We start from the raw sequence: 24,809 nt of genomic DNA on the forward strand, positions 1-24,809 counted from the left end.
CGACTAATGGAGTTTGCTAACATTTCTTGCTTCTTTTGGACTATTGTCGCTGCAATAAACCCATTTTCTTTGCTTGCGTATTTGTAGAATGGACAAACATTGCTGATGATAGCTGCTCAGTATGGACAACTTCCCATTGTTGAAGAACTGATCAGACAAGGAGCTGATATCCACCTAGAGGACCTTGTAAGCAATATTTTTGTTGGGTATTAAAGGGTCTCGTATATTATGGAATGTAAATTACATGTCACATCACTTGCAGCATGCTTTGAAAACAGGACACACAGCACAAGGGGAGAAATTCGGCCTTGTTGGTAAGACATTAGGAAAAATTCAGCGCAAAATGACACAAGGACGAGAATAACGCACGTGTTATGTCCTCCCTTCTCGTCCTTGTGTCATTTTGTGCTGAACTTTTTCCTAAGGACACACAGGCTGTCTCTTCTTTCACCTCTGTCCCACGAAACACTAAACCTCTATAAAACGTTTTAAAGATGTTTTATAGAGGTTTTGTGTTTCGTGTGGTGGATTTCGTGCTGTTTTAGCTTTTTGATGATGCACCTATTTGCTCGAACATCTACACTCCCAGCTTTTGCTTTTTCTTCATGCGGGGTTATTCCTTGCCCTTTACATAACCTTATCGTGGCAATATGCTCAATTGCTTTTTCTTTTTTTTTTTTGGCCACTTCTGCAGGACAATTGGACAGCACTGCTGAATGCTGCAAAGGAAGGATATACAGACATTGTTTCAGAACTTGTTATGCACAATGCAGATATTGAGCATCGAGACATGGTGAGCTGCTTATGCACAGTTTTATTGCTTTTATTCATTACAGGGGTCCGGCAATGCACCTTATACAGAACATGCTCAATATGTTTGGTGTTGAAGGGTATACATCCTCAGAACCGCTTTCCAACAAAAATCTTTTGAATGTCGCCTTGTATCAACAAAGCTACTGGTAACTAAAATGCGTTCGCTGCAACAAAACTTCCTGGATTTCCCTTTCCTTGTTTTTATTGTTCTTACCTATCACACATGTTTCTATGCCAATGGAAAACAATACTACTCACCATTCACACTTGTGCAGAGCTTTGATATTGGCTTGGCCTCCAAAATGACTTCGTTGTCTTGCTCAAGTCTTGAAAGCCATTAGTATTCTTACCTACTACCGAATATTAATGAGAAATAACAGACAGTAATGCCAAGGAAAGTATAGGGGGTGTTATTTGTAATAATTGGGATATAAATGTGAAGAAAGTAAAGTGGACGAAAAGATAACTTGCTGGCAGGGACCGAACCTGCGACCTTCGAATAACGCGTTCAATGCTCTACCACTGAGCTACGGCGGCGGTCATCTCCCCGTCCACTTTATAGGGTATATATGTGGATTGAAACTTAGGAGTGTCAGTCAGCGCCAGTCGCAGCCATGGCGGCGACTGGCGAGTAATTTCACTGCCGAGTGATTTCACCGAGTGATTTCACTGCTTCAATGGTAATCACATCTCTGTTTTTTTGCCTGTTGAATACATACCTTTTTTTAATATGTATCACACACTACTTGACTTGGACATCTATATAATGTTGTGCTTGCACATTATGAGCATTCTATTTATTGTCTCCTAACAACATAACAAATTTAAGTTTGTTACTGCTGACACCGTTCACTGCACATCCAACGTTTTAAAAATACTTTTTGTATTTTGTCTTTTTCTTGATGTGCACTTATTCTTAAACATTCTTGAATGTGCTCACATTACTATTGTAGCTGATATGTGCTTATGAACTGCCAATGTTTGCTTTTTTAAGGTTATGCTGGGAAAGCATGCCTTGGTCAGGTATGATTAACATCTTGAGACTTGATCTCGATGGTTTGTTTCCTTTTGTAAATGAAGCAAAGTAAACTTCAAGTTAAGCTTACCATGTTGAAAGTAATGGAAGTCGTGACATATAATGAAGTGTGGCCAATAGCTGCCGTGTTTATGACTGCATTTAAATCAATGCAAAAAGGTAGTGGGGATATTAGAAAATTGAAGGAAACTGTGGGTGATCATTTCTGTAACATTGTTGGGTCTCTGCTGCATGCATAGGAGTGTTAATTGGCTTAGGTTCTCATAAATATATTCTCTGTTGGTTAGCCAAATCTTATTTTACATACTCGAAAAATGTTCCAGGGCTTCTGTACTATAAGGTTTCGTACATATGCACTTCCATGAAATAAAAAGAAAAGCTGTCCTTATTCAACTTTCTCTCGAAATATTATTGGCTTCATATTTTTCAAAATTGGTGTAGTGGTTAAAGCATCAGTGTGTTTTGAAAAGTTTTTTGCGTATTGTGCCGAACATTAATAAATAAAAAATTCACCGATGATTACGATACTGCTTAATTCGAATTCTGAGTGCAGCTTCGTGTTGGGGCAAGGCCAACTGTGTTTGAAGTTTTGGCTTTTCGCAAGGTATTGACTACGCCATATATCATAATTTTTGTGAAGTAGGACAACACCCACTACGCCATTATTCGTCCTTCTGCGGATAAGCGAGGTACCCGCTACACATCTGTAAGGTATTATGTGCACTTTGTTGATGCTGCATGCGGCTGATGACGATGCAGAGTTATGGCTGAGCACTTTGCAGTGGTTGAGAAGCATTAAACCACACACTCGTTGCGCAATTAGCCTTGTGTGATGACTGGTTGTTATTTTACTCTTCTGTCACGCTGTATTACATAGGTTTTAACGCGATTCTGTGCTCGACATGACGCCTGTATAGGGTCTTTTTGCAAATCAGCTTCAAGTACCAGCGTGGCTCTGTGGTAGAATGCTCGACTACCACGAAGAGAGCTCGAGTTCAAACCCCATTCGATCCTAAGTGTTTTTTTTTTTCTCGTTTTATTTTTTCATGTCTGTCGGTTATGCCATCGACGGCGACGCTGCTCAACGTAGGAATGGGCGCCTAAGAGCTGTGCTAAAAAAAAGGCTTTCTATTTAATTGTGTGCATCCCCAGAAGGGGTTTTATTAGAAACAGTAATGGTTTAGTATTTGCAAAGAGCCGCCACGGTGGTACAGTAGTTACAGTGCTCGGCTGCTGACCCTTATGCTGCAGGTTCGATCTCGGCTGTGGCGGTCGCATGTTGGAGGCCTGTGTACTTAGATTTAGGGGCACGTTAGTAACCCCATGTGGTTGAAATTTCCGGAGCCCTCCACTACGCTGTGCCTCATAATGATATTGTGGTTTTCGCACGTAAAAACCCAGGAATTATTATTATTTTGCCACTCTGCACGCATTGTTCGATCTACCACTCTGCACACTTCGTTTCTGGTGCCAGATGGCACGCTGCCAGGTGTACACGGAGCTCAATCTGTCCAGTGCGCTGCGGTCGCTATCGACGGCTAGCTTTTCGATAAATTGAGCAGGCAAAGCAGTGGCGAGAAGACGGGTATAACTACAGTTGCACGCAGCTGCCTTGGTGTACGGTGCGTCGCTTAATTTATGGTGCAAATGATTTGATGATGCTGTAGCCTAAACGCTGACAAAATTTCAAAAACCATTTCAGGGTCCCTTAAATACGTACTGAGGAGAAAGTGTGGTAGAACATGATATGAGGTCACAGATGAGTTGGACCTTATATAATACATTCTCTATTTCCTAGTGAGAATGAAAACTGTCCAAATTTTCTTCCTCCGCAGTGAAGCCCAAGTCAGTCCTGTAATATGCATGCTTAATTTAGCATGGCAAACATTGGGAATGTTTATTGTTTGTTATTAATTCATACGTCACCATTTAAATGCTGTGGTACAACATTGCTGTTTTGTAGGTTCAATTCCTTCATTTTTTATGTGGTTTATGCCTGGCCTGCTTTTTCAAATTTGATATTTTGTCCTGGGGAAACTGTATTATCGTTGTCTGTGCATGAATAATTTGCTCACTGTGATTTTGCTCATTCTAGGGTGGATGGACTGCCCTTATGTGGGCATGTTACAAGGGCCACACGGAGACTGCTAGGTATTTGCTGGAGCAGGGGGCTTTCCCAAATGTGCACGACCTGAACCACATGTCCTGCCTTATCTGGGCAGCAGGCCGGGGGCACCAGAGTATTGTGGGTGACCTACTCAGCTACGGTGCTAAAGTCAACTCTGGTGACAAGGTGAAGCATATATTATGATGTACTACTGCAGGAATTTACTAACTGGGGTTTGTGGAACTAGGAGTTTCTGCACACTGTTTTCTTGAATCCATTGGCCGCCTAAATGAAAAAAACCCTTCTTCCTTCCGGTGCACATTTTTTCCACTGCAATAATGGTAATCACATTCATTGCATTCTGCTAGAGGTGCAAATCTGCTTCTTTTTCTCTCTTACTGCATTTTTGAGCAGACATTCTTAGGCCTTAATTGTAAAAAATTAACAGGTGTATCCAGTCTGAGAACTGATACATCAAAGACAGCGAGGTTGTATAAGCGAGTTCTCACACGCTTTCAAGTACTCCTTCGGTAGCACTAGGGTTCTGTTTGCCAGCTCATGGCCTCGTCTGAAGGTGTCGCCAGTTGCTGCTGTGTATGAGCGCAGTCATGAATAACCGTGATGACTCCTATGAAGACTCAGCACCGCAGCATCAGCTTTCATCACCGCAGCCATAAAAGAACCTAGCTGACCTACAACAGGGAACCACCTGCTGCAGTGGTCCTATGGGTATGGTGCTCGATAGCTGACCCGATTGTCACGGGATCAAACCCCGGGTGTGGCGGTGGCATCTCGATGAAGGCTAAATGCCAGAGGCCTGTGTACTTGGAGTTAGCCTGCACCTTAAAGATGCCCTGGTGGTTGAAACTTCCAGAGCCCTCCACTACAGCGTCTCTCATAATCATATCGTAGTTTTGGGACATAAAACCCCAACAATTATTAATTACAACTGGGAACCGGTGTAGTGGTACCGAAAAAAAAGCATACAAATTACCAGTTAAGAAAACCTGGTAGTTGGTGTCTCTTTATTCGTCCGTCTCCTGCTCGCCAATATCATGTTAAGGGGGGGTCAAAAGTTCCCAGGCCACTATCCCATGTATTCCTATGGCAGTGTGGCCTGGGAACTTGTGACCAACCTTGTACATATACATGAGTTGGTGTCTATTTGAGTGGGATATGTGCAAAGTAACATTTGTTTGGTAATCATTGATCATAACATTTCAAAACAAATGTCCCACTGCATTTACATTTGATGTCGACTGCACTGTCATATACTACGCACCACGGTGGTCTAGTGGTTATTGTGCTCGGCTGCTGACCCGAAAGTCGCGGGATTGGATCCCGGCCACGGTGGCCGCATTTTCAATGGAGGCGAAAATGCTTGAGGCCCGTGTACTTAGATTTAGGTGCACATTAAAGAACCCTAGGTGATCGAAATTTCCGGAGCCCTCCACTACGGTATCCCTCGTAATGATATCGTGGTTTTGAGACGTTAAACCCCAACAATTATTATTACTGTCATATACTGGCCTTCACTGCTGCATGAAAGTCACCTCAGAACTTCCCTAAACAGTTCCTCTGTTAAATGGGGCAAGGGAGGCAGATCCAGGAGACCAGTATCACAAAGCTGCAGATTGGCTTTGCTGAAGATCCAGTGAGCACAGTGTTCATGCTAGCATGCATATTGTGTTCATTTTTGCTTTTCTATAATAAGGTTAACAATATCATTTGATAAACTATGGAGCTTTTTAGATAGATGCAGAGTCATATTTCTTACTACAATGACATCCCAGCAAAGAATAAATGTGGTTTTTTAGGTCCCTTAACGTGTAGGAGAAGCGTGTGTGCATGGTGGCATAAGCAGCAGCACCGTTACTTCATGCAGTGAGGATCATAAAAGGCAGCGATGGTCGGAAAGGCTGAGCGAGCTGAGATGGCTGGTCATTTTGTGTGTTCTGTCCCTGTGCACCTTATATTGGAGGCCGCATTATCTTAGAAAAGCCGGAGGCAACGCAATGCATTTACTCAATTCTATATGGGTAAATTCTATTTGGGTAAAAGGGGTAAGAAAGATTCTTTGTGGAAATACTAGGTCAGAGAATCCAAAAAATGGCAGGAAGGGAAAGATGGAAGCTTGCGATGAAAAAATCTGTAAATAGGGGGAGGGTGCTCGAGTTGATGTTTCGATAAGTGGCCTTGTCTTCTTCGTCCTTCTTCAGTTCCAGCCTTGAAGAAGACAAGTCCGGTTGTCGAAATGTCGGCTCGAGCACCCAACCCCTGTTTACAGACTTTTTCATAGGTCATGGAAGGACCTTCATCATAGAATCTCCAAGTGTATGTCAGTATTGTACACTGTTGACAATTTACCGAATTTTTCCTCTTTGCCTGCAAAGGCAAAGATAAATTTTAGTTACAATTTAAGAAAAACATTGTGCAGGTTGATTGGGTCATGACAAATATGCTCATTCTTCTTTATAATATGTGATATATACTATTCGAATTCGATTCAAAATTATTCGACCAAAATCACTATTCGAAGCGAATTTGCTTCGAACCTAAAATTTACTATTCGCACAAGCCTAGTTATAAGCTTCTTGCACTAGCATTTGTTACACTTTTATCATTATCAATTCTAATTACATGTTACATGATGTTTTTTTTTCTTCTTTGATACAGTATGGAACTACTCCATTGGTCTGGGCATGCCGTCGAGGGTTCACAGGCATTGTTGAAATGCTGTTGGAAGCGGGTGCAAATGTTGACACTGCTGGGATGGTCAGTCTTCTTTATTGAATTTTTTCAGTCTTTGCATCACTAAGTGAACGGTAGTGCAAAAGGGCCAGAAAAAGAGAGACACTGCAGAAAGAGGTAGAAAAAAGTGTAATGTAGAATGACAGGGAGGCAAACGTGATGGACGTAGGGTGTTTTGAAGTGATACCACGCTTGTCCGCACTAACAAGATTGTGCAGTATCGAAGACTTATAAGTGAGCTATGAAAATGACATGCCTTCCCTGTGAGTTTATTAAGATGGAATTGCAAAGTTTTTTTCGTGCATAAGTGTGTTCAAGTGTTACTTTAACCTATTTGTAAATGAAAGAAATATCTTTTTTTATTATTTCAGTATTCCATATGTTACCTAACGAGAGAATAATTCATTTAGGTAATTTGTAATGCACAATAAATCTATCGGTGGTCACACTCATGGCTTGATGAGTGTAACTAAGCCATACCAGATAATGAGTGCCTTCTTTTTTTTAAGCAAAGCTCCCATGAGTTATAGATTTCAGTGGTGGCGGCGGCTCGATTGGCAAAAAACCCAGTGCCGGCGAGTGTACGGAAATGCGGGTGCACACAAATAAGCCCTCGAAAGGGCGCCTGTCACATGCGTATTTGTATGCGCCTTTTTCCAATAACTGATGTTCTCTCAATCGTGGACTTGTCAGCAGTCAGCCGTTTCTGATATGCAAATCTGATCTTTTGTCAAGGTCACTTGTCATTTCACGTTGCCACATTTCAGTGTTGCCTTTCATTGTTGCATTTCATTGTTTCATGCATGTCCATCATTTTTGCCTGTAGCAACAGAAGTGTTGTGCTGCTGAGCACGTGGTTGAAGGTCCTATTTGAGGCAGGGAGGAAGGAAAAAGTTAGGAAGGAGCATTGCACAATGCAGTAAAAAAAAAGAAAGAAAGAAAAATAGTAGGTCAGGCACACACACGCCAAGCTTCGTTTTACTCCATTTTCCAGCTAGGGGAAGGGCTCCTGATTTTCTTCTTTTGTTTGTCACATAGTAAATCTGCTGTGTTCCAGTGAAGCATTAAAATTGTATATTTTTAGCATGTTGCATCAGCTTGACAACAATTGCAGTTGCATTTTTAACATTTGCAAGCTACAGAAACTGAATAAGGCTTCTTCTTCTTTATTTTTGCTTTCGTATGATATACTGTAAAGTGTCGATCTGGTGTGACTAATGTGTTTTACAAAAGACATGTAACTTATTCTTTTTGAAAGTGTTAGCAGCAGTCCTCGGAGTTAGCTGTCTTCTTTATCAACCTTAGGAGCACCATATACTTTAAGGTCTATTATAAATTGCCAAAAGACAAATGCAGCCATTCATTTTCTGTCCAACTATAATTACATTATGTTTATTATTTGCAGTACTCATGGACGGCTTTGATAATAGCCACAAAAGGAAACTACTCTGACATAGTCAGCATGCTTCTGGAGTACAAGCCAAACGTTAATGCCATTGATGCTGTAAGTAGCTATATTACCCTTTTTTTTCTTTGCTACTTGATAGCTTGCTGCCAATTTTATACTAACTCAGGTGTCTGCACTGCAGTGGTCCAGCAGACATACACTGTCACTGCTTACTAGGCTCTTGGTTTCATTCCCAGCCGGGGCTGCCAACTTCTAATGAAAGTAGAATGAAAAAACTGCTCAGAACATTATGGATTGTCAGGCAGTAGGAACTGAATGCATTCCCCTTCAGACCATTTCCCTGGGACATAGAACCTCATTAGTCAAACTCTTGTGTGAAGACATTTCTTGAGTCTGTGCTTGAGACTGTTTATTTTTCTTAATCAGTCCTCAGCAACCTGATGCTCATATTGACTACCATAGATGGTATTAGTGCCCTGCACTTTTCTTCATCATGTTAGAATGTTACACAGTCAACTTCTACTAACTCAACTTTTGCAGACTGCAAGATTTGTTTCGATTAACCAATGGTGACAAAATGAATTAATTCAAGACCTCTTTATTGCTTGAAATAGTCTGTTCTTATTGACAGAATTTGTCGATATAATGTTGCAATAACTGTATAGGTCATTGTTAGTCAGTGGCCAGCAGTCCTCAACACTCACTGTTGCTGACTTAATTTGCGAGAGCGATATCACCATGAAAGTAGGCAGGTTGTTGCAGTCACTGTATTTGCCTAGTGAAGCAGTAGTGCCATCTGGTGAATTTCTTGTTTTCCATCTTTTAGTGACTGCTACACACTTGATGGACACCAGTGGGGGTAGCGCTAACCATTGTGGTAGATTAGGAGACGTGGCCAAACAGCACCGCCAATGCACCGCGGTGTTACTCCGGGCTAATTTCTCCGCTCTGCCGCACTTGAAAGTACATAGACAGCAGGCATCGCGAGCATTCAAACTGTATTTTTATGTCTCTGACTTTTGACAGAGAGCCTTGCGTCGTAGTATATATATACCTTTCATATATATATATATACCTTTCATATATATATATACCTTTCATATATATACCTGCATATATATACCTTTCATTTCACTATAAAGCTTAGTTGAAATTTAGCGCTTGTCTGCATCCCTTCTTGTCCTTTGTGTTGCTTCTGTGCTATAACGTTTGTGATTAAGATTGGTATGGCATTAAAGGTGGAAGATGAAGGCAGTCATGCCATCGGTCTCTCTTCTTTATAGGGCCTACTTCAAAATGGCCCATGTGAGCAGGAAACCACGTTAAGATGTGACTAGAAATGTCTTTGTCACCGCGGATACAGCGTGCTTCCTTGAAGACGGCGCCAATGGCAAAGGCCCGGACGGCTGCCCGGGAGTCACTGAATACGTTCGCACGCTTCTCATCGAAGAGGGCGATCGCAATGGCCACCTGCTCGGCAGCACTCGAGGAGGAACATTTGATTGATGTGGCGTTGATGACCAAACCAGCCTGGTCAACCGAGACCGAGAACGCGTATCTGTTGCTGTTCCCGGTACTGGGCCACGTCGACAGAGCAGCTTCCCCCAGGGATCTCTGCTGCTCTGAGGAGGATCACGACCGCCCTGGCCCATCTTTTTACCACATTTGGCTGTGGGTGCATATTGCGCGGAATGGGGGAAACGATAATTTGTTTGCGTTGGTTCCTTGAAAGGGGCCATTCAAGAAACCAACGCGAACAAATCATTGTTTATCTAATTATTTTGTTGTACACTGGAACTTTGAAAAAAGTATTCGCTTTCCATCAGCATACATAATTGTATTTTCTAGTTCATTGCCAATAAAATTGTTTTGTTCCTTTTATTTTGCAGACTTCTTCTGTTCTTAGGGAGCTGAATAATAGTTAAACAGTTGGTGACCACACAACAGTGAAATTTAGTGACAGCCAAGTGATTGTAAATGAACTATGTCCATAAGCCCAATGCTACTTACAATAACGTGAAAACCAAATATTTTTTATGCTGTATACTCACCGTAGCAATTTTCTCGCTTTCAGAAAAATACATGTGTCCCTTGTTATTGGTGCTCTGTGTCAGTCATGGTGAGATCACCTGTGCTGATCAGAAAATTTTAAGCTCCATAGAGCCTGGTGCACTTATTTCTGTGGGCAACGCCGGCAGACAGCCTCTACAAGCGATTGAAAACCGAAACAACATTTTAAAGGCAGAAAAATTGCTGTGATAAGCGGCCTTTTATAGCACAGCGGAAGCTTGTGATGTGCGTAATTGAGCTAATCAACCCTTTCTGCCTCCTGGTGACTGCTGCAGAAGCTCAAGAGGTTCAGCAACACACTTGCGGCGCTCGTTTGGTCACCTCTCCTATTCTACTACCACGGTACTAAGGTTGCATGCTCTCTCGTTCAAACTATGCAAGTTTTCTGTTAATAGTGATGTGTGGTGTCTTGCTGGTACTCTATAAGGTTGCATGACGAGTTTGCCTTTACTGTTCTTGCAACCTGTATAAAAAATGTACACACTTTAGTTTGAAATGCCTTGCAGCCGCTTAAGATGTATGTACTATAGGCAGTAACAGTAACGCAGACAAAGCTGATTCCGTTGAAAGCTTGAAAGGATTTCATGCAGAAAAATGAGCAGGTTTGTTTATTTCATTTTTTATAACTCCACAAAGCAACAACTAAGTGTTTGTGCTGAATCTTTATATAAATTTGTTCATTGCTTACAGGACGGTTACACGGCATTGGCCATTGCCTGCAAGGAAGGGTTCACGGATATTGCTGTCTCATTGTTGAATGCTGGTGCTTATGTCAACATGCACGATCGCAGTGGGGACACTAATCTGATCCATGCGGCGAAAGCTGGAAATTTTTCTATTGTGGATGTTCTGCTGAAAAAGTATGCCGATGTTGATGTACAAGGCATGGTAAGCACTTCTTTCCTTATGTGTACATGCGTATAAAATTTAAACACCCTGTATTCTAGAGAGAAATGAAAAGACAGTTGCTAAGGCTATTGAATTTCGTACCTGTCACACCAGTTGGTTACCGATCTGATGCTGGATACCCCAGTGATTCCACTCCTGCGCCAACTGCGCCAAAGTGCGCCAAATTGTATTTACTGCGCCATCCTGATAATATCGACGAAAATTGCGCCAAACTGTGCCACAGTCTCGGGTTTGGGGCCGTCTATCACCGGCAATCGCACGGCCGGCGCGTCAGAACATGTGCAGCTTGATCTTGGGGCTGCCAAAGTCACAACCAGGGACCAAGAATTATTCCGCTGAATAAAAAGCGCTCGCGCGTGCGTCCCGAATAAGCCACGATGCCATGCACGGTGCCGACGCAGCTTCTGTTCTGCAAGTCGGCTTGACAGCAAAACGCGCTCTCCGCAGAGGCTCGTGAGGTCTAGGCCTATCGGCAGCGAGAAAGTGCGACGGCGATTCATCGGCGGATGTCGTCTGTTCTAGAAACGCTGCTGATAGCTCGTTTCAAGCGTCGCATGGCACGTAAGGAAAGCAATTTTCAGTAATAACTACTACATGCGTGCGGCTAAAATGTCTGTCACTTCTGTTTCCGGACATCGCGGAATGAAATCTGGGATCGCTAGCAGTATATATATGGAACAATATCGAATTTTCCTTGCTTCGCGTTTATGGAAGAGCACGCGAACGGTGGAAACGCGTTCACACTTTTCCTCAGATATACTTTATCCATGGATCTTCATCCAGAAGAGCTTTTTCGTAATTGCTTATACCAGCACGTCCGAGTTTAATCACTCTGCGGTAAATACCCCCTAAATGGCCCTGCCCTTTCGAGCTCACGTGCTAGGGTTCCAATTCGAATTTTTTGCTTGCATTTTAAAAATGTCATCTCATTAATAAAAGCATATATCCTGGTCGGAGCAGCCGCAAATACACAGCTGTCAGTAGCGGGCCCGTCGCTGACGGCCCACAGTGAAGCGGCTACCCCATGTTACACGTCCGCCCCTCGCTTTCGGGGGTCAATAGCTGACGGGTAAAAAAACTCAGTTTCGCTTAAGGGCGAAGCAATGAATGCGATACCAACAAATTGTATTGTTAAACGAAGTAAGGCTAGCAGCTAACTCTTTTGGATTCGATCTCGCGTAACTCAACAAAACACTGGTTTAAGGGAATATAGCCGCTCCAGAAACCCAAGCGTTTTCTTGCTCTGAGTTCTCTAAACACGAAGTAAGCGTTGAGAGCACAGCAAGTTTACGAGCCATCTCCTGATGCCTCGAGATGGCGCGCGCGCAAGCGACTGCGCCCTTCGAACGATGCGGTACCCCCCCCCCCCCCCCGCTCCCTTGGCGTCCTTTCATGCTCCTTACGAAAGACGGGCGGGGCGTTTCCTCTCTGTTTGCTGAGCAATCGACGGCAGGCCCGCACGCTGGAAGATATCTCATGCGCTGTCCGTGCAACGGAGACAGACGGCCGGCTAGCTTAATCTCCGCTTCAGCCGCGTTCGTCACCAGCGCTCATGAGCTTTTACCCGCGGCTTGAATGCGCGTGGTGATGTTATTAGTTTGGTCTTTATACAGAAAATTACGGCAATGGCGACGGCAAAAATCCGCGGAGAGCGTCCATATAATTGTTATCACAATAAACATTCAAAAAAAAGTTGAGGAGCCATTTCACTCTTGGTGATTCGGGAGGAAAAGGAAAAAGGCACCTAATTTCTGTCTGCCTTTCGGCGACACGGCGCAGTGCCTTATAGGGGTGGGGTAAGGGGGGATAATAGAAAAGTAGAAAGAAATAGGGAAGGTTGTGATCGGAGGTCGACAGGGGCGACGAAGAGAGAAGAGGACAAGAAACATTGGGGAGCCGGTCACAGGAGTTCACGGACGGGACCACGATTCACTCAGAGGCACGATGCACGTCGGTGACGAGGCGGCGAGGGGCACGAGCGCGTCCTGAACGGGCAAGCGGGGCATCGCGGTCGGCACGTCCGTCTTTCGTGAAATCCTCCGAGCAACTCCACCCATTTCACTCTGTCAATACGCAATATTAATGCGAAAGCATCAGATGCTTCCGTAATCGGTGCGCCGATCATGGAGCTAGCGCAAAACCAGGTGAGGTGCAGATAGCTTGCAGAGAAGGAGGGGGAGGATCAACCCGTCGATCGAGAAGAAAAAGAACCTGGCTTTCGCCTTGGGAGTTTTCTTAGGGGAATGCATAAGGGACAGTGTGGCTCTTTGGCATTGAGGCACTGCTGTACATCACGGCGTTTGTCTACAATGTCTGCTGATAACCACATAGATGTATTTAGAGTGTTATTTCATAAAGTGAAATTTTATTGATCTGGTATTCTGTTTATTTGCTAGTGTCGAAAATACTAATCGCCGAAGAGGTTAATTCAGAACACTCAACTGCATGAGCCCTTATTTTTTCATTAGTGAGTGAAGTATGGAGTACTCCTGAGATGATTTTTTCCATGAGATTTGCAATGAATCGAAATATTTCTAGCCTTCATAAGAGCCCCACAGTAATTCCCCTAATATTCCGGTGCTTGAATGTTATTGCAATATGCTTCTGTAGTGCACTCCAGGATGTAAAATTCGCTGCTCCAGAGTGCTCCCAGATGCAAAATTATCTGCTCCAAACTGCTCCAAGATGAAAATTTTGCTGCTCCAAAGTGCTCCAAAACGGACATTTTGCTGCTCCAAAAATTGCTCCAAATCAGAAGTCCTCGGTAGCATCACTGTGGATACCCCCAAAAGAGGATATTTTAATTCATAATCCTATTTTTTCCAATAAATTTTCGTCACTTGTCAGTTTCTTCATGTATCATTGCTACATTGCTCTCTGTGTATATTTATATTTTCTGCTGTTATCACATGTCTTGAATATTTTCTCTTTTAGGACAGGAAAACGGCTCTTTATTGGGCTGTGGAGAAAGGGTACACTGACATCGTACGTGTGATTCTGAATGCCAATCCAAATCTCGAGCTGGCGACAAAAGTAAGACTGCTGATTTGTTTGACTAGTTGATCACTAGATGTTCTGCAAAGGGTCTTTACTCCTCACTGCCCTCCCCTTACTTTTTCTGTCTAGGATGGAGACACTCCATTGATGAAAGCAACAAGGATCCGTAGCACAGATATAGTACAGATGTTGATTGATAAGAAAGCGAAAGTGTCCGCCACAGACAAGGTGAGAATGTTTTCCTTAAGGCAGTGCATCAATGATTCAAGGGCAGTTGGCTTTTCTTTTTAATTGAAATGTGTCTTTTGTTTTATTCTAGTATCATTCAGTTGTTGCCACATATTATAGGGCCTCTTACCTGGTTAGGGCATTAAATACATGTGTAATATATAGGTCCTGCAATGATGACTGTGTCTGTAAAGTATGCTACATGAACAATTGAAAATTCAAGTGAAATCTTATATGCCCTTTGCCATGGGGAGCCACTTCTTCCTGCCAGCAGGAGCTGACACAGTTGTCTCCTCTGCATCACACATTTACTACTTGCAACGCACAAATAGCCAGCATCTGTGTGAACAACTTAATAGTTCCAGTGAAATTCAGAGTGTGAAAAGTCACCTCTAAGAATGTGCCATGCTGCAAACAAAAATGGAAAGAAGCACCAGGCAGCAACATTTCGATGGGGACAAATTGAAAAAACACCGATGTGCTTAGATTCAGATGCATGTTAAAGTACCCCTGATTGTCAAAATTAACCCAGAGTTTGCCATTCGGCATGCCTCATCATAATCACGTCGTGGTTTTGGAGTGTCACACTCTAGGATTTAATTCTAGGGTGTAATGCTCCAGAACGTTCTGTAGAAGAATGGGGAGAAAAAAAGAAATAGGAGATCGTGGTCATGATGTTAACATCATAATGTCGTGGACTCTTAGCTTCAGTTCGGAAGGAGGCTGGGGAGAAATGCTGCCTATGGATACTAGTAGAGGGAGAGAAAAGCTGCGAGGAGATCGCCCGCATCCTCCTATCATCACCTTGTTTGCTTCTGTCTCCACTATTAATCAGTTGTTTTGAAATATTCTCAATGTAGAACGCACCCTGTAAGGTACTTCACAACTTCCAATGTTTAGCCAAATCTCCAATAAACACTTAATGAGGGGCCCTTTAATGAGTGGTGTGTGAGTTTATCTAATAGTGTGTCTAATTCAGTGAAATGAACAGTATGAGGCAGTTATGCTTGCCTGAGGTTAGTGTGTCATTATTCTTGGATGTTAAAGCACCACTAAGCTGGCTGCAGGCAACTCGAACATTACAGCGGTGTCAAGAAATTGTGCTGTAGCATGCACTTTATTCTTTTTTTCATCTGTGAGTGTCTCCTGAAAATCAAGTGTTGATTAGTTATTGCAGCTCATTTGGTTTATTCCCTTGACTCACAGATGTTGAGAGTGCCTATCTTGATGCATTCTCTACACTTCATTGTCATGTGTCCGTATATGTGCATGAATGTTTTTCGTGATGGCGCGGTACTGGAAGTGTACAATATGTGAGCAGTGATTTAATTGGTTTCAATAAGCAGTGGCATTGTTGGTTGCAATCAGCAGTAGTATTTTTATTTTTATAAAATAAATGTAATGTGCTTTTGGAGCATTACCTGTTTCAGAAATAATTTTGCAGCATTGTTTTTCTTGTCTGCTTTTCCATTTCTTACATGTTCCTTAATTAAAGTACTACATATCTATATGCCAACAATACCAAAAAAGACCTTTACAGTGAGCATCACTTGTTCGACCTCAATAAACTCTGCAAGGTTTGCTCTTTGTATCATCAATGTACTGTGTTGACATGATTATTTCTTATTAACAGAGAGGAGACACAGCACTGCATATAGCAATGAGAGCACGTAGCAAGGGTATTGTGGAGATACTCTTGCGCAATCCAAAGAACAGTCAGCTCTTGTACAGGCCAAATCGGAGCAATGAGACACCCTACAACATTGACACAAGCCACCAGAAGAGCATTCTTGCTCAAATTTTTGGTGCTCGTAAGTGTTTGGGCTCATTCTCTATACGTTTCATTTCCCAATGGTTGAACAGCACATTAGACCAGGGATGACTGCAGAAATGAAAGACATGGGGCACTAATTTCTGTAGTCAATTCTTGTTTAATGGCCATTTGATTTTCCTATTATGCAAAACCAACTAGCTCATATTTTTGTTTTTACTCTTATCACTGTTATGGCATCAGTTGTGGGCGGGGGGGGGGGGGGGGGGGGGGGGGGGGGAGGTGGGTTGGAAATGCCTGTAAAGTTTGCCTACAGTACTGCGAAATTTTTTTTACCCTTGAAGGTAGATTTTTTTCGCGGAATGTATTCCAAAAATGTGTATTTTTTAATTGCTGAATAAAATTCTTCAGACCAATCTACTTCAGAAAAAAATTGTCTAGAATTTTTTTTGGGTGACCGTAAAGTGACAAAAAATCATGTGGGTTGTTACATACACATGGTTTATTCGTGAGTAACAGCAAGATAAAGTCTAAAAAAAAACCCTATACGACTGTTAAAAAATTATGCGTTGAAATAAACGTCTGTGTAGTTCACAGACGTACAAAAATAAGTGCACAAAGTGGCGTTAAATGGAAACACGACGGCGAGAAAAGCCACTTTTGATCCAGTCAGCATCGTCTCGCCACGCATGCTCTTGAGATGTCGCTCACTCATCAACATCTGAGTCTTAACTCGTAAGCAACTCCTCATTTGATGGGCTGACATTTACGAAATAAGATTCTGATTTGGCAGTCGAGCGGCGATTCGGAAGAATCATCGCTGGACTCACTTGCGGCAGAGAAACTGGAGCGCACCTTCATAGCAAAAGCAAACTGTGCAGTTGTGAGCGCGTTCGGAAAGCGAAAACAAGTCCGAAGCCTATAATAATCCTTCATCTTATCGCCAAGGGGATGGAAGCGGTTTTTGTGAGTCCGCGAAACGGGAAACACAACCACAGCAGCATCGTTTGTGTCAGTCAGCGCTTGCACGGAAACAGGTGTAATTGCAGCCCAGGGAGCAATAAACAAGAGAATAACAAAATGGTCACCCTTTGAGATATTCTAAACCTGAAAGCCATCAGTTTTGCGGGCACAACAAGCGAGAACCAGCCGAAGAATGAAACCGAAACTAGCCGGTGCACTGCTTTAGTAAAGGATAAAAAAAAAATGAAGAAACATCGGTGCAAAGAAAAAAATTCCATGTATTCCTGCAGTATGGTAGCACATGCCAAGCAAGAGAAATTATTGAAAAAGGCGTGCATTTTAAACATACAGGCATGATGTACATGTACGTCTTTGACCATCTTGTGGCTGTTGTGGATGACGTACATGTACGTCTTTTACCCTCAAGGGGTTAATGGCTAATTGACTAGCTATTTTTCTGCACAATTGTCTCTGCGTTGTCTTTAGTTTTAAGTCAATGATAGTGCACTGAGTTTTAGAGTATAATGTTCACTTACATAATATAGCATAGCCCATTCACAGCTTTTATGAAACTTTAATAAGGCTCTGTTGCATCCAGACTTCTGCTACCCACCTTGACATAGGCCTGAAGGATGGCATTTGTATAAAAAATATTGCATTTGTAGATGGAGTGCTAGTTATAATTTGCAAATGGTAGAAGCTTTTTTTTTCTACTTTGAATTCTATAGTATTTGTTCACGTGAAGTGTACAGCCTTTTTCAAGCTAAGGTATTTTTTTACGTTTTTATTTCATGCCACCCACAGTATTTGATTTCTCCTTGCAGGTCGTTTAAACACCAATGAGGACAACGAAAACATGCTGGGTTACGACTTGTACAGTAGTGCATTGGCAGACATTCTGAGTGAACCATCTTTATCCATGCCCATTTCAGTGGGCCTCTATGCCCGATGGGGAAGTGGCAAGTCTTTCCTTCTTGGCAAGCTTGAAGGTAAGTGGTGGAGGAAAAAAGGCATATTTAATGGAATGGTTAAGTTTCGCTTTTCATTCTGTTTTCTCAAGTTATTTAGAACTTGCATTGCGTTTTACTTGAAAATGTGAAGGAAACGGATTGAAACAATATGTTTTGGAAATGCCTTCCTAGCTCAAGCCAAGGCAAGCACAGGTGGAAAGCCATTGATAATTTTCTAAGGGAAGTTGTATTGTTTGGGAGCTGGTATCTCATCTGTTGCTGCTTGTGGCAATATCAGTTACTTTAAATTAGTCTCAGTATTTATAGTTTTAAAGTAGTGAAAATAATATGTTTATAGCAAATATATATATATATATATATATATATATATATATATATATATATTAGGGGTGTGCGAATATTCGAAAGTTTTGAATATTCGTATTCGATTCGAAAATCGTGTATTCGAAAAGTTTCGAATATTCGATAACTTCGATTTTCGAAAAATTCGAATATGCGATTCGATTATCATGCATAAAATAACTCGTCTTTCATATTTCTGCTGCGTTCGTATCGCTAAAAACGTTGCCGAGAGGAGCGATAAACATCGTAAGTACACGGAGGCACGATATCTGCCTGCGACTAGCGCCCCAATACGTATGATTTATTGCTGGTGCATCTCCGACGTGCAGCGCTGCTGGCGATCATGTAACCGTACATTTTCAATATTATGCGGCCGTAACATGCCGCACTACCACTCGTTCACTGTGCGGGACCACTTCTGAAGAAAGACAGTGACCCACGTGACTGGTGGCGGACTGTAGGCACCTTCAGATACCCCAGTCTGGCAACGCTTTGCCCCATGTAACTCCCTATACCAGCCACTTCTGTTCCAAGCGAGCGTGCCTTTTCAGTGGCGGGGAGGGGGGGGGGGTGTCTCTGTTACGAGGGGGCGCCTGCTGCCTGATCATGTGGAGCAACTCATATTTCTTCATGATAACATGTAGTCATTACTTTCATTGTGCCGTGATATTTGCTTGTGTTGTGATGTGCATTGTGCTAGCCTGGACATTGTGTTCTGGAGATAGCAGTGTATGTTGTGTTGCCAGTCAGGCTGTTAATGTTTTTTTTCTTTAAAAAGCTACATGTTAAATAAAATATCGTTACTGTGGAGGCATTTTTCCTTTGATATTCGATATTCGATTCGATATTCGAAGGTGGATGTTCGTATTCGATTCGTATTCGAAAAATTTGATATTCGCACACCCCTAATATATATATATATATATATATATATATATATATATATAGTTGCAAGAGCTGGAAGCTTTCCTCAACCTTAGGACACCATAGGACCTCTGTTCAGTATAAGTATTCCTAGAACCAACAGGCTGGATGAATGCTGCATTAACTCTTTCCCTACCGAAGACGAGCTGAGCTCTTCCACTTGGTTTGTGCCGTTCCTACCGAAGACTAGCTGGGCTCGTCCACGCTTAAAGGGCCCCTAAACCGCCCAGAGGTCAAAATTTAGTTGTGCTGTGACAGTTGTGCACGAGTCTACAACGAACACGTAGCCGTGAGAATTTTTTGAAACGGTGCCGTAATAGAGGAGTTACACGCGTTTGATGATCAAAATGCTGCGATCGCTCTTTTCACTCTTTCCTTCGCTACCCTCCACTCGTCTGCTGGTGTCCTCTTCCAAAGCCGCTTTGCCCTCCTCGCCGAGTGCCCCTCCCAATCTCACGTGACATACTGTCATTGCTGATGCGCTTTTCGAAACAGCGGGCACTTCCAGTTGCCGTGCTTCTCGGCTAACCGCTGTTGTTGCCGTGCCGGCCTGTGCTCATACGAATTGTGCCAGTATGGACTCTGTGTTGCGCGTACGCCTTCAAAGGATCGCCAACATGATGGACACGTATGGTGACACGTGCCGCGTCTGTTCGTTTTTCCAGTCAGTGCTTTTGCAACTAAGCACTGATGCGTGAAAGCCATCGCAAAACACTGTCAGGTTCAGTCCGCACAGCTTATCAGACCGCTAGGCGTGACTGTGCTGGTACGCTAGCTATTTAGCAGTTGCGTTACGGGCCACAGTTACCGACTCGCAAGCGCGCACATGTGAGCAACACGACGAAGAACAGCAAGGAGCGCGGGCAGCTGCTTGCAGACCAACCGGAAGTCGTAGGTTCTTGTTCGACCAATTGCAGCATCACTTGCATACCGCATCACAGATTCAACACGCTGACGTCACACACGTCACTAGGCAAACCGGAAGGGCCCGGAGAGGAGAAAAAATTGTTTCTTGGAATTTGTGGCGCGTCCGCGGCTTGTAGTGCTGCCACGTGTGGCATCGTTGATCGTGACGGCATTCTGTACACGATGGGCATGTTTACTTGAAATGTTTGAAAAAATAACGTAGGTGGTTTAGGGACCCTTTAAAGAAGCATTTGGAAGCGCCATAGTTAAGCTATCCTGATTCATTTTGCTTAGTTCTCTTTGGCTTGAAAAGATGCTGCAGTTAAAAAATGGGAAAACGTGCTTAAATCATGAATTTTTGGCTGAGAAAGAACTTGATTGTAGTAACTGGAATTGGAAAATGGTGTACTCTTCTGTGCATGAGTGGCGCGTGCGTGCCAGTAACAGCTCTGTTCAGAAAAAAAGGAACAAAAAACGCTTGTTTGCCAAAGTTTTCTGCAATGATGAAGAATCGCAGTTCTTCTGAGAGTGTGGCATGACAACACGCAGCAGCACATTTTCTCTGATTCATCATATTTGGACCAACGACCACACCTGGAAGTATCGGCAGTAGACACCAAACAATGTAAACAAAGCCCCACCGGCGCATCCAGGTTTTTTTTTATGGGCACTCTTGTCTCTGCACTTTATCTTTTTAATTTCAGAGACATTTTCTGCACTGAAGACTGGAGAGGTTAGGGCACTTATCATGGTGCAGAGCAGTGAAGCCAATCCTCTGCATATAATAAAAAATATATATTTGGCTTGTATCTTGCGAACAAAGCACCTTTAAATAGTTTTTTAGCCGTTTCAAGACCCGTAGACTCAAATATGCAAATAAAAAAAATCGGTATTTTTGTATCGTTTTCAGCCAAAGAACCCTGTTGGAAAATGGTTAATGGAGAATAGCTGAATTATCTGAACAGAGGCCCGTGAGATAGCATTATTTCTTCAAGGACAGAAATAGACCATTACAGTTACTATGATCAGTCAAAAATAGGGGTGTGCGAATATTCGAGTTTCGAATTCGAATGGAATAATACCTTATTGAATAATTCGATTCAACTTTCAAGTAGCTAGTATTCGAAGTTTCGAATAATTCGACAGGACAAATATCTGAAATGCGACAAAGGCCAATGGTGCAATTTGGCTAGGGTGGGGTGGCTAAAACTAACGCTAACGTCGGTACGGTAGGCCATTGTTAAAACTTTTCACTGATATCCTACTTCAAAAGCAAGCACATATTTGTTTTAAAGGAGATTATGTCATTTCCACACGTAAAAAAAAAACATGTGAGAGAACTGTCAAGCCCTTGCCAACTTCGCTTCCGAAATGAAGGCACGGACTGCTTGCGTAGTTCGGTCGCGTATGCCGCAAGCGCCGTAAAACGTCCCAACTTTGGCCCGCGAAACCCTCGGTGGTTGGCTTCACACGTGAAAATTTGTTCACGCTTGCAGTCGCCACTGCCGCACTGCACCACTCATTCAGAAACTCTTCCGGTGCACAGCTACACTCAAACCTCATTATAACAGTCACATCTGCCACAAAAATAAATTCGTTATATCTGAAAATTCGTTATAAACGTCTATTTGTAACACTGTATCTATGACAAGACTATTCTTAATTTACTTCGTTATAACCGATAATTCGTTATATCTGTGTTCATTATATCGAGGTTTGAGTGTAAAACGCTGCTGTAAACGGGCGCCCGAAGGTTTTTTATCCCGGAGAACTCACGAGGATGAAGCACAACATTACCGTTGTCAAATGAGCCGTATTGCACAACGATAAGGGCAAAAATAGCTACCGTACACACCTCTGTTAGCTGTTAAGAGGTTAGGAGTGCCGCTGCTGACTGGAATGGTGGCTCTTGTATCAACATGCCTGCGTGCCCATAAAAGCTGAAAAAAAAAAAATCCGTCCCGAACAAGCGCGTAATAAAGCTGTCATACGCCGTAGCGTCCCTGATTTTTCCTTTCTCTTGCCGTAACTGGCGGTATGCGTTTCGTGTAAATACCTATACTATTCGATATTCGATATTTTTGGCCACTATTCGGCACTATTCGATGCGAATTCGATTCGAGATGAAATTTCACTATTTGCACACCCTGAGTTGATAACTTTCCTTGCAGTACAAGATTGGTAACAAGGTGTTGGTGGAGTAGGATACCAGTTCACCAGGAAAGAAGCTTGTTCAGGATGGAAGGAGGAAGGGACTTAGATGATTGTTGAACACTTATAGGAAAGCATCTTAGCTGAGAAAGCAATTTCCGTAAGGTGCTTGGGTCTGGCATGGTGTGTGTCATGGATTGTGGCATACTAGAGAAAGACGAGGGACAGGACAATGCTGGTGAACAAGCATTTATATAAACACAGTAAAGATACATGATAGCAACAGAGTATCACAAAACACAAGCCCACAGCTACATGAGAAAGTTATCTGAACAAGAACAAAATGTCAAGTTATAACAAACATATGAAAATGCAGATAATGTTCTGGCCATGTTACAACAAGCCTTTGTTAATGGTGAGTGGTCCACCTGAGACAGAAGATGGGTGGTTGAGTACTGGGTGTCTCCCAGTAGCCTTCTGTGGAAGCTGTTATGTTAAAAGTGAATATGTTACCCCTAGTTAATTAAGGAGGTGTATATGACTTTATCTATGTTGCTGAAAAAAAAAATCCGTAAACAGGGGGTGGGTGCTTCCGGTTCCCAAGAGAGAGAAAATATACAAAGTCATACCTTATTCACAAATTCAGTACACTCCAGCCAGCAGGTATTAACGTTTATGAGGAGGTTCTTGAACCTGTTTGGTATGGTACATACAGAACGAAAACCAATGAGAGCTAAGCCCTTCTTCTAGGAATTTCGAACCTACTATTGTTAAAATGCCACGTGCTTCCACTGACAATCATTCAGCGAAACATATACCCTTCCCTCTCCCCCCCCCCCCCCCCCCCACCGCTTTTTGTTCCTTTTTTTTTTTCGCCTTCCTTATGACTCACCCAGTTCGTCACTGCAGCCTCTCCCTCCCCCACCCCCACTCTGGCTGTTACCTTTCCCTTCTCCCTTGTGGTGGAGAGGGCACAAAGCATATACACATGATAGCTAAGGAAATCAGTTTCAGCCTTGAAGAAGACAAGTCCACTTGTCGAAACGTCAGCTCGAGCACCCACCCCCTGTTGACGGATTTTTTCATCGCAAGCTTCCATCTTCCACTTCCTGCCGTTTTTTTATTTTATCTATGTTGATCTTTGTCCACAAGAAGTGGAACATATGTGGAAGAGTGCTTGAACACAGTGGTGGTGTTTTGACTGTCTTTGGCAGAGGACATGCGAAGCTTTGCAGTCCAGTGGCTGGAACCAACATTCTCCTTCACTTGGGTCCTGTTTTGCCTGGTATCGTTCTGTTCAAGCATGCTAGGCTACTGCATCCTTTTGGCAACAGGACAATGGCTGCTGGGGCTCAGCTTGGGAACTGGATCCTTCCTGCTCACCTACTGCATTCTTTGTGAGCCCACTATGCACCTAACTGCTATGTGGCTTACTTGGGTTGCTTGAACTTTGCCTTGCTGTTGCGTTAAAAGATAGTTTAATTGCATATCATGATAAAAGACCTGGAGAAACATCACTGGCATAGATTGAGAGAAAAGGAAAACTTTAATGTTGAGAGTATGATTTCAAAGGATTTCAGCTTGACTGCTGATATAACCTATTGGTATGTATTCAGCCGTTCCTTTTTTTTAACCTTCTGGTCTGGTTCGCTGTGCTAGGACTGCTGAGGAGGTAGCAGATGCATTACAATGAGACGAGCACTTGTCTTTCTAATATGTAACTATATATATGTGTTATATATATGTGTTTCGGTGTCACATATTCAAGATATTGTGTAACTTGCTACTGTTAGTCTATGTACATTCAGCGTAATATTAAAAAGCTGCAGTATCTTGAATTTTGATGTTAGGCAAATGAATGACTTTGAAGCTTCAAGCGAAAAAACAATTTAAATGTGGTCTATTTACAGATGTCATAAGATATGGCAGCAGTCATCATGATTGGAATTGGGCTTACAAATTCTGCATCAAAATGGAACACATGCTCAGTTCTTTCAAGACTGTTCTTCAAGTTATTTTTTGCCACCCTCCAGCAACAAACAAGGATTTTGGATCTAGTCCTGTGAGGTAACCATCTACCTATTAAGATTATTTTTCTTTCATTTTTAGAATAAGCATTGAGCGATATTACCATTGTGCTGAATATTTAAATGTTTGTACAATCTTAAATGTTGGTCACTCTGTTATTCCTGTTCTTTCATCAGTTACATGATAGCCCAACAGGCAGCATGTACATATATTTACAGAGTGCCTCAGCTAACTCTAGCCAAAGCTTAAAAAATATGCTGATGCACTTTATGATGATGCAACCAAATGCATATTGCTGTCTGTTCCATTTAGTAAGTCACACTATTTCTTGATTTCTGTCTAATTGCTTAATTAGGCAAGGTTAATTAACTAACTTCTAAAGCAACGAACCTGGACAAAATTTCCAGTTAGAATGTTTGAGATTGGTTTGCAAT

General features: G+C 42.5%; 1 protein-coding gene across 1 annotated transcript in view; it reads left to right on the forward strand.

The window, feature by feature from the left end:
• LOC119377015 (kinase D-interacting substrate of 220 kDa B) overlaps positions 1-24,809 on the forward strand; it is a 63,586-nt gene that overhangs the window by 1,132 nt on the left and 37,645 nt on the right. Inside the window, exons 3-14 of the mRNA XM_037646653.1 lie at positions 88-186; positions 695-793; positions 3,945-4,142; positions 6,633-6,731; positions 8,113-8,211; positions 10,876-11,073; positions 14,029-14,127; positions 14,221-14,319; positions 15,953-16,130; positions 17,878-18,042; positions 23,562-23,744; positions 24,258-24,414. Of these exons, the coding sequence (XP_037502581.1) occupies positions 88-186; positions 695-793; positions 3,945-4,142; positions 6,633-6,731; positions 8,113-8,211; positions 10,876-11,073; positions 14,029-14,127; positions 14,221-14,319; positions 15,953-16,130; positions 17,878-18,042; positions 23,562-23,744; positions 24,258-24,414 (1,673 nt within the window). The remainder of the gene's footprint in view (positions 1-87; positions 187-694; positions 794-3,944; positions 4,143-6,632; positions 6,732-8,112; positions 8,212-10,875; positions 11,074-14,028; positions 14,128-14,220; positions 14,320-15,952; positions 16,131-17,877; positions 18,043-23,561; positions 23,745-24,257; positions 24,415-24,809) is intronic.

The sequence above is a fragment of the Rhipicephalus sanguineus genome, chromosome 1 (genome assembly GCF_013339695.2).
Source record: "Rhipicephalus sanguineus isolate Rsan-2018 chromosome 1, BIME_Rsan_1.4, whole genome shotgun sequence".
NCBI classification, from domain to species: Eukaryota; Metazoa; Arthropoda; class Arachnida; order Ixodida; family Ixodidae; genus Rhipicephalus; species Rhipicephalus sanguineus.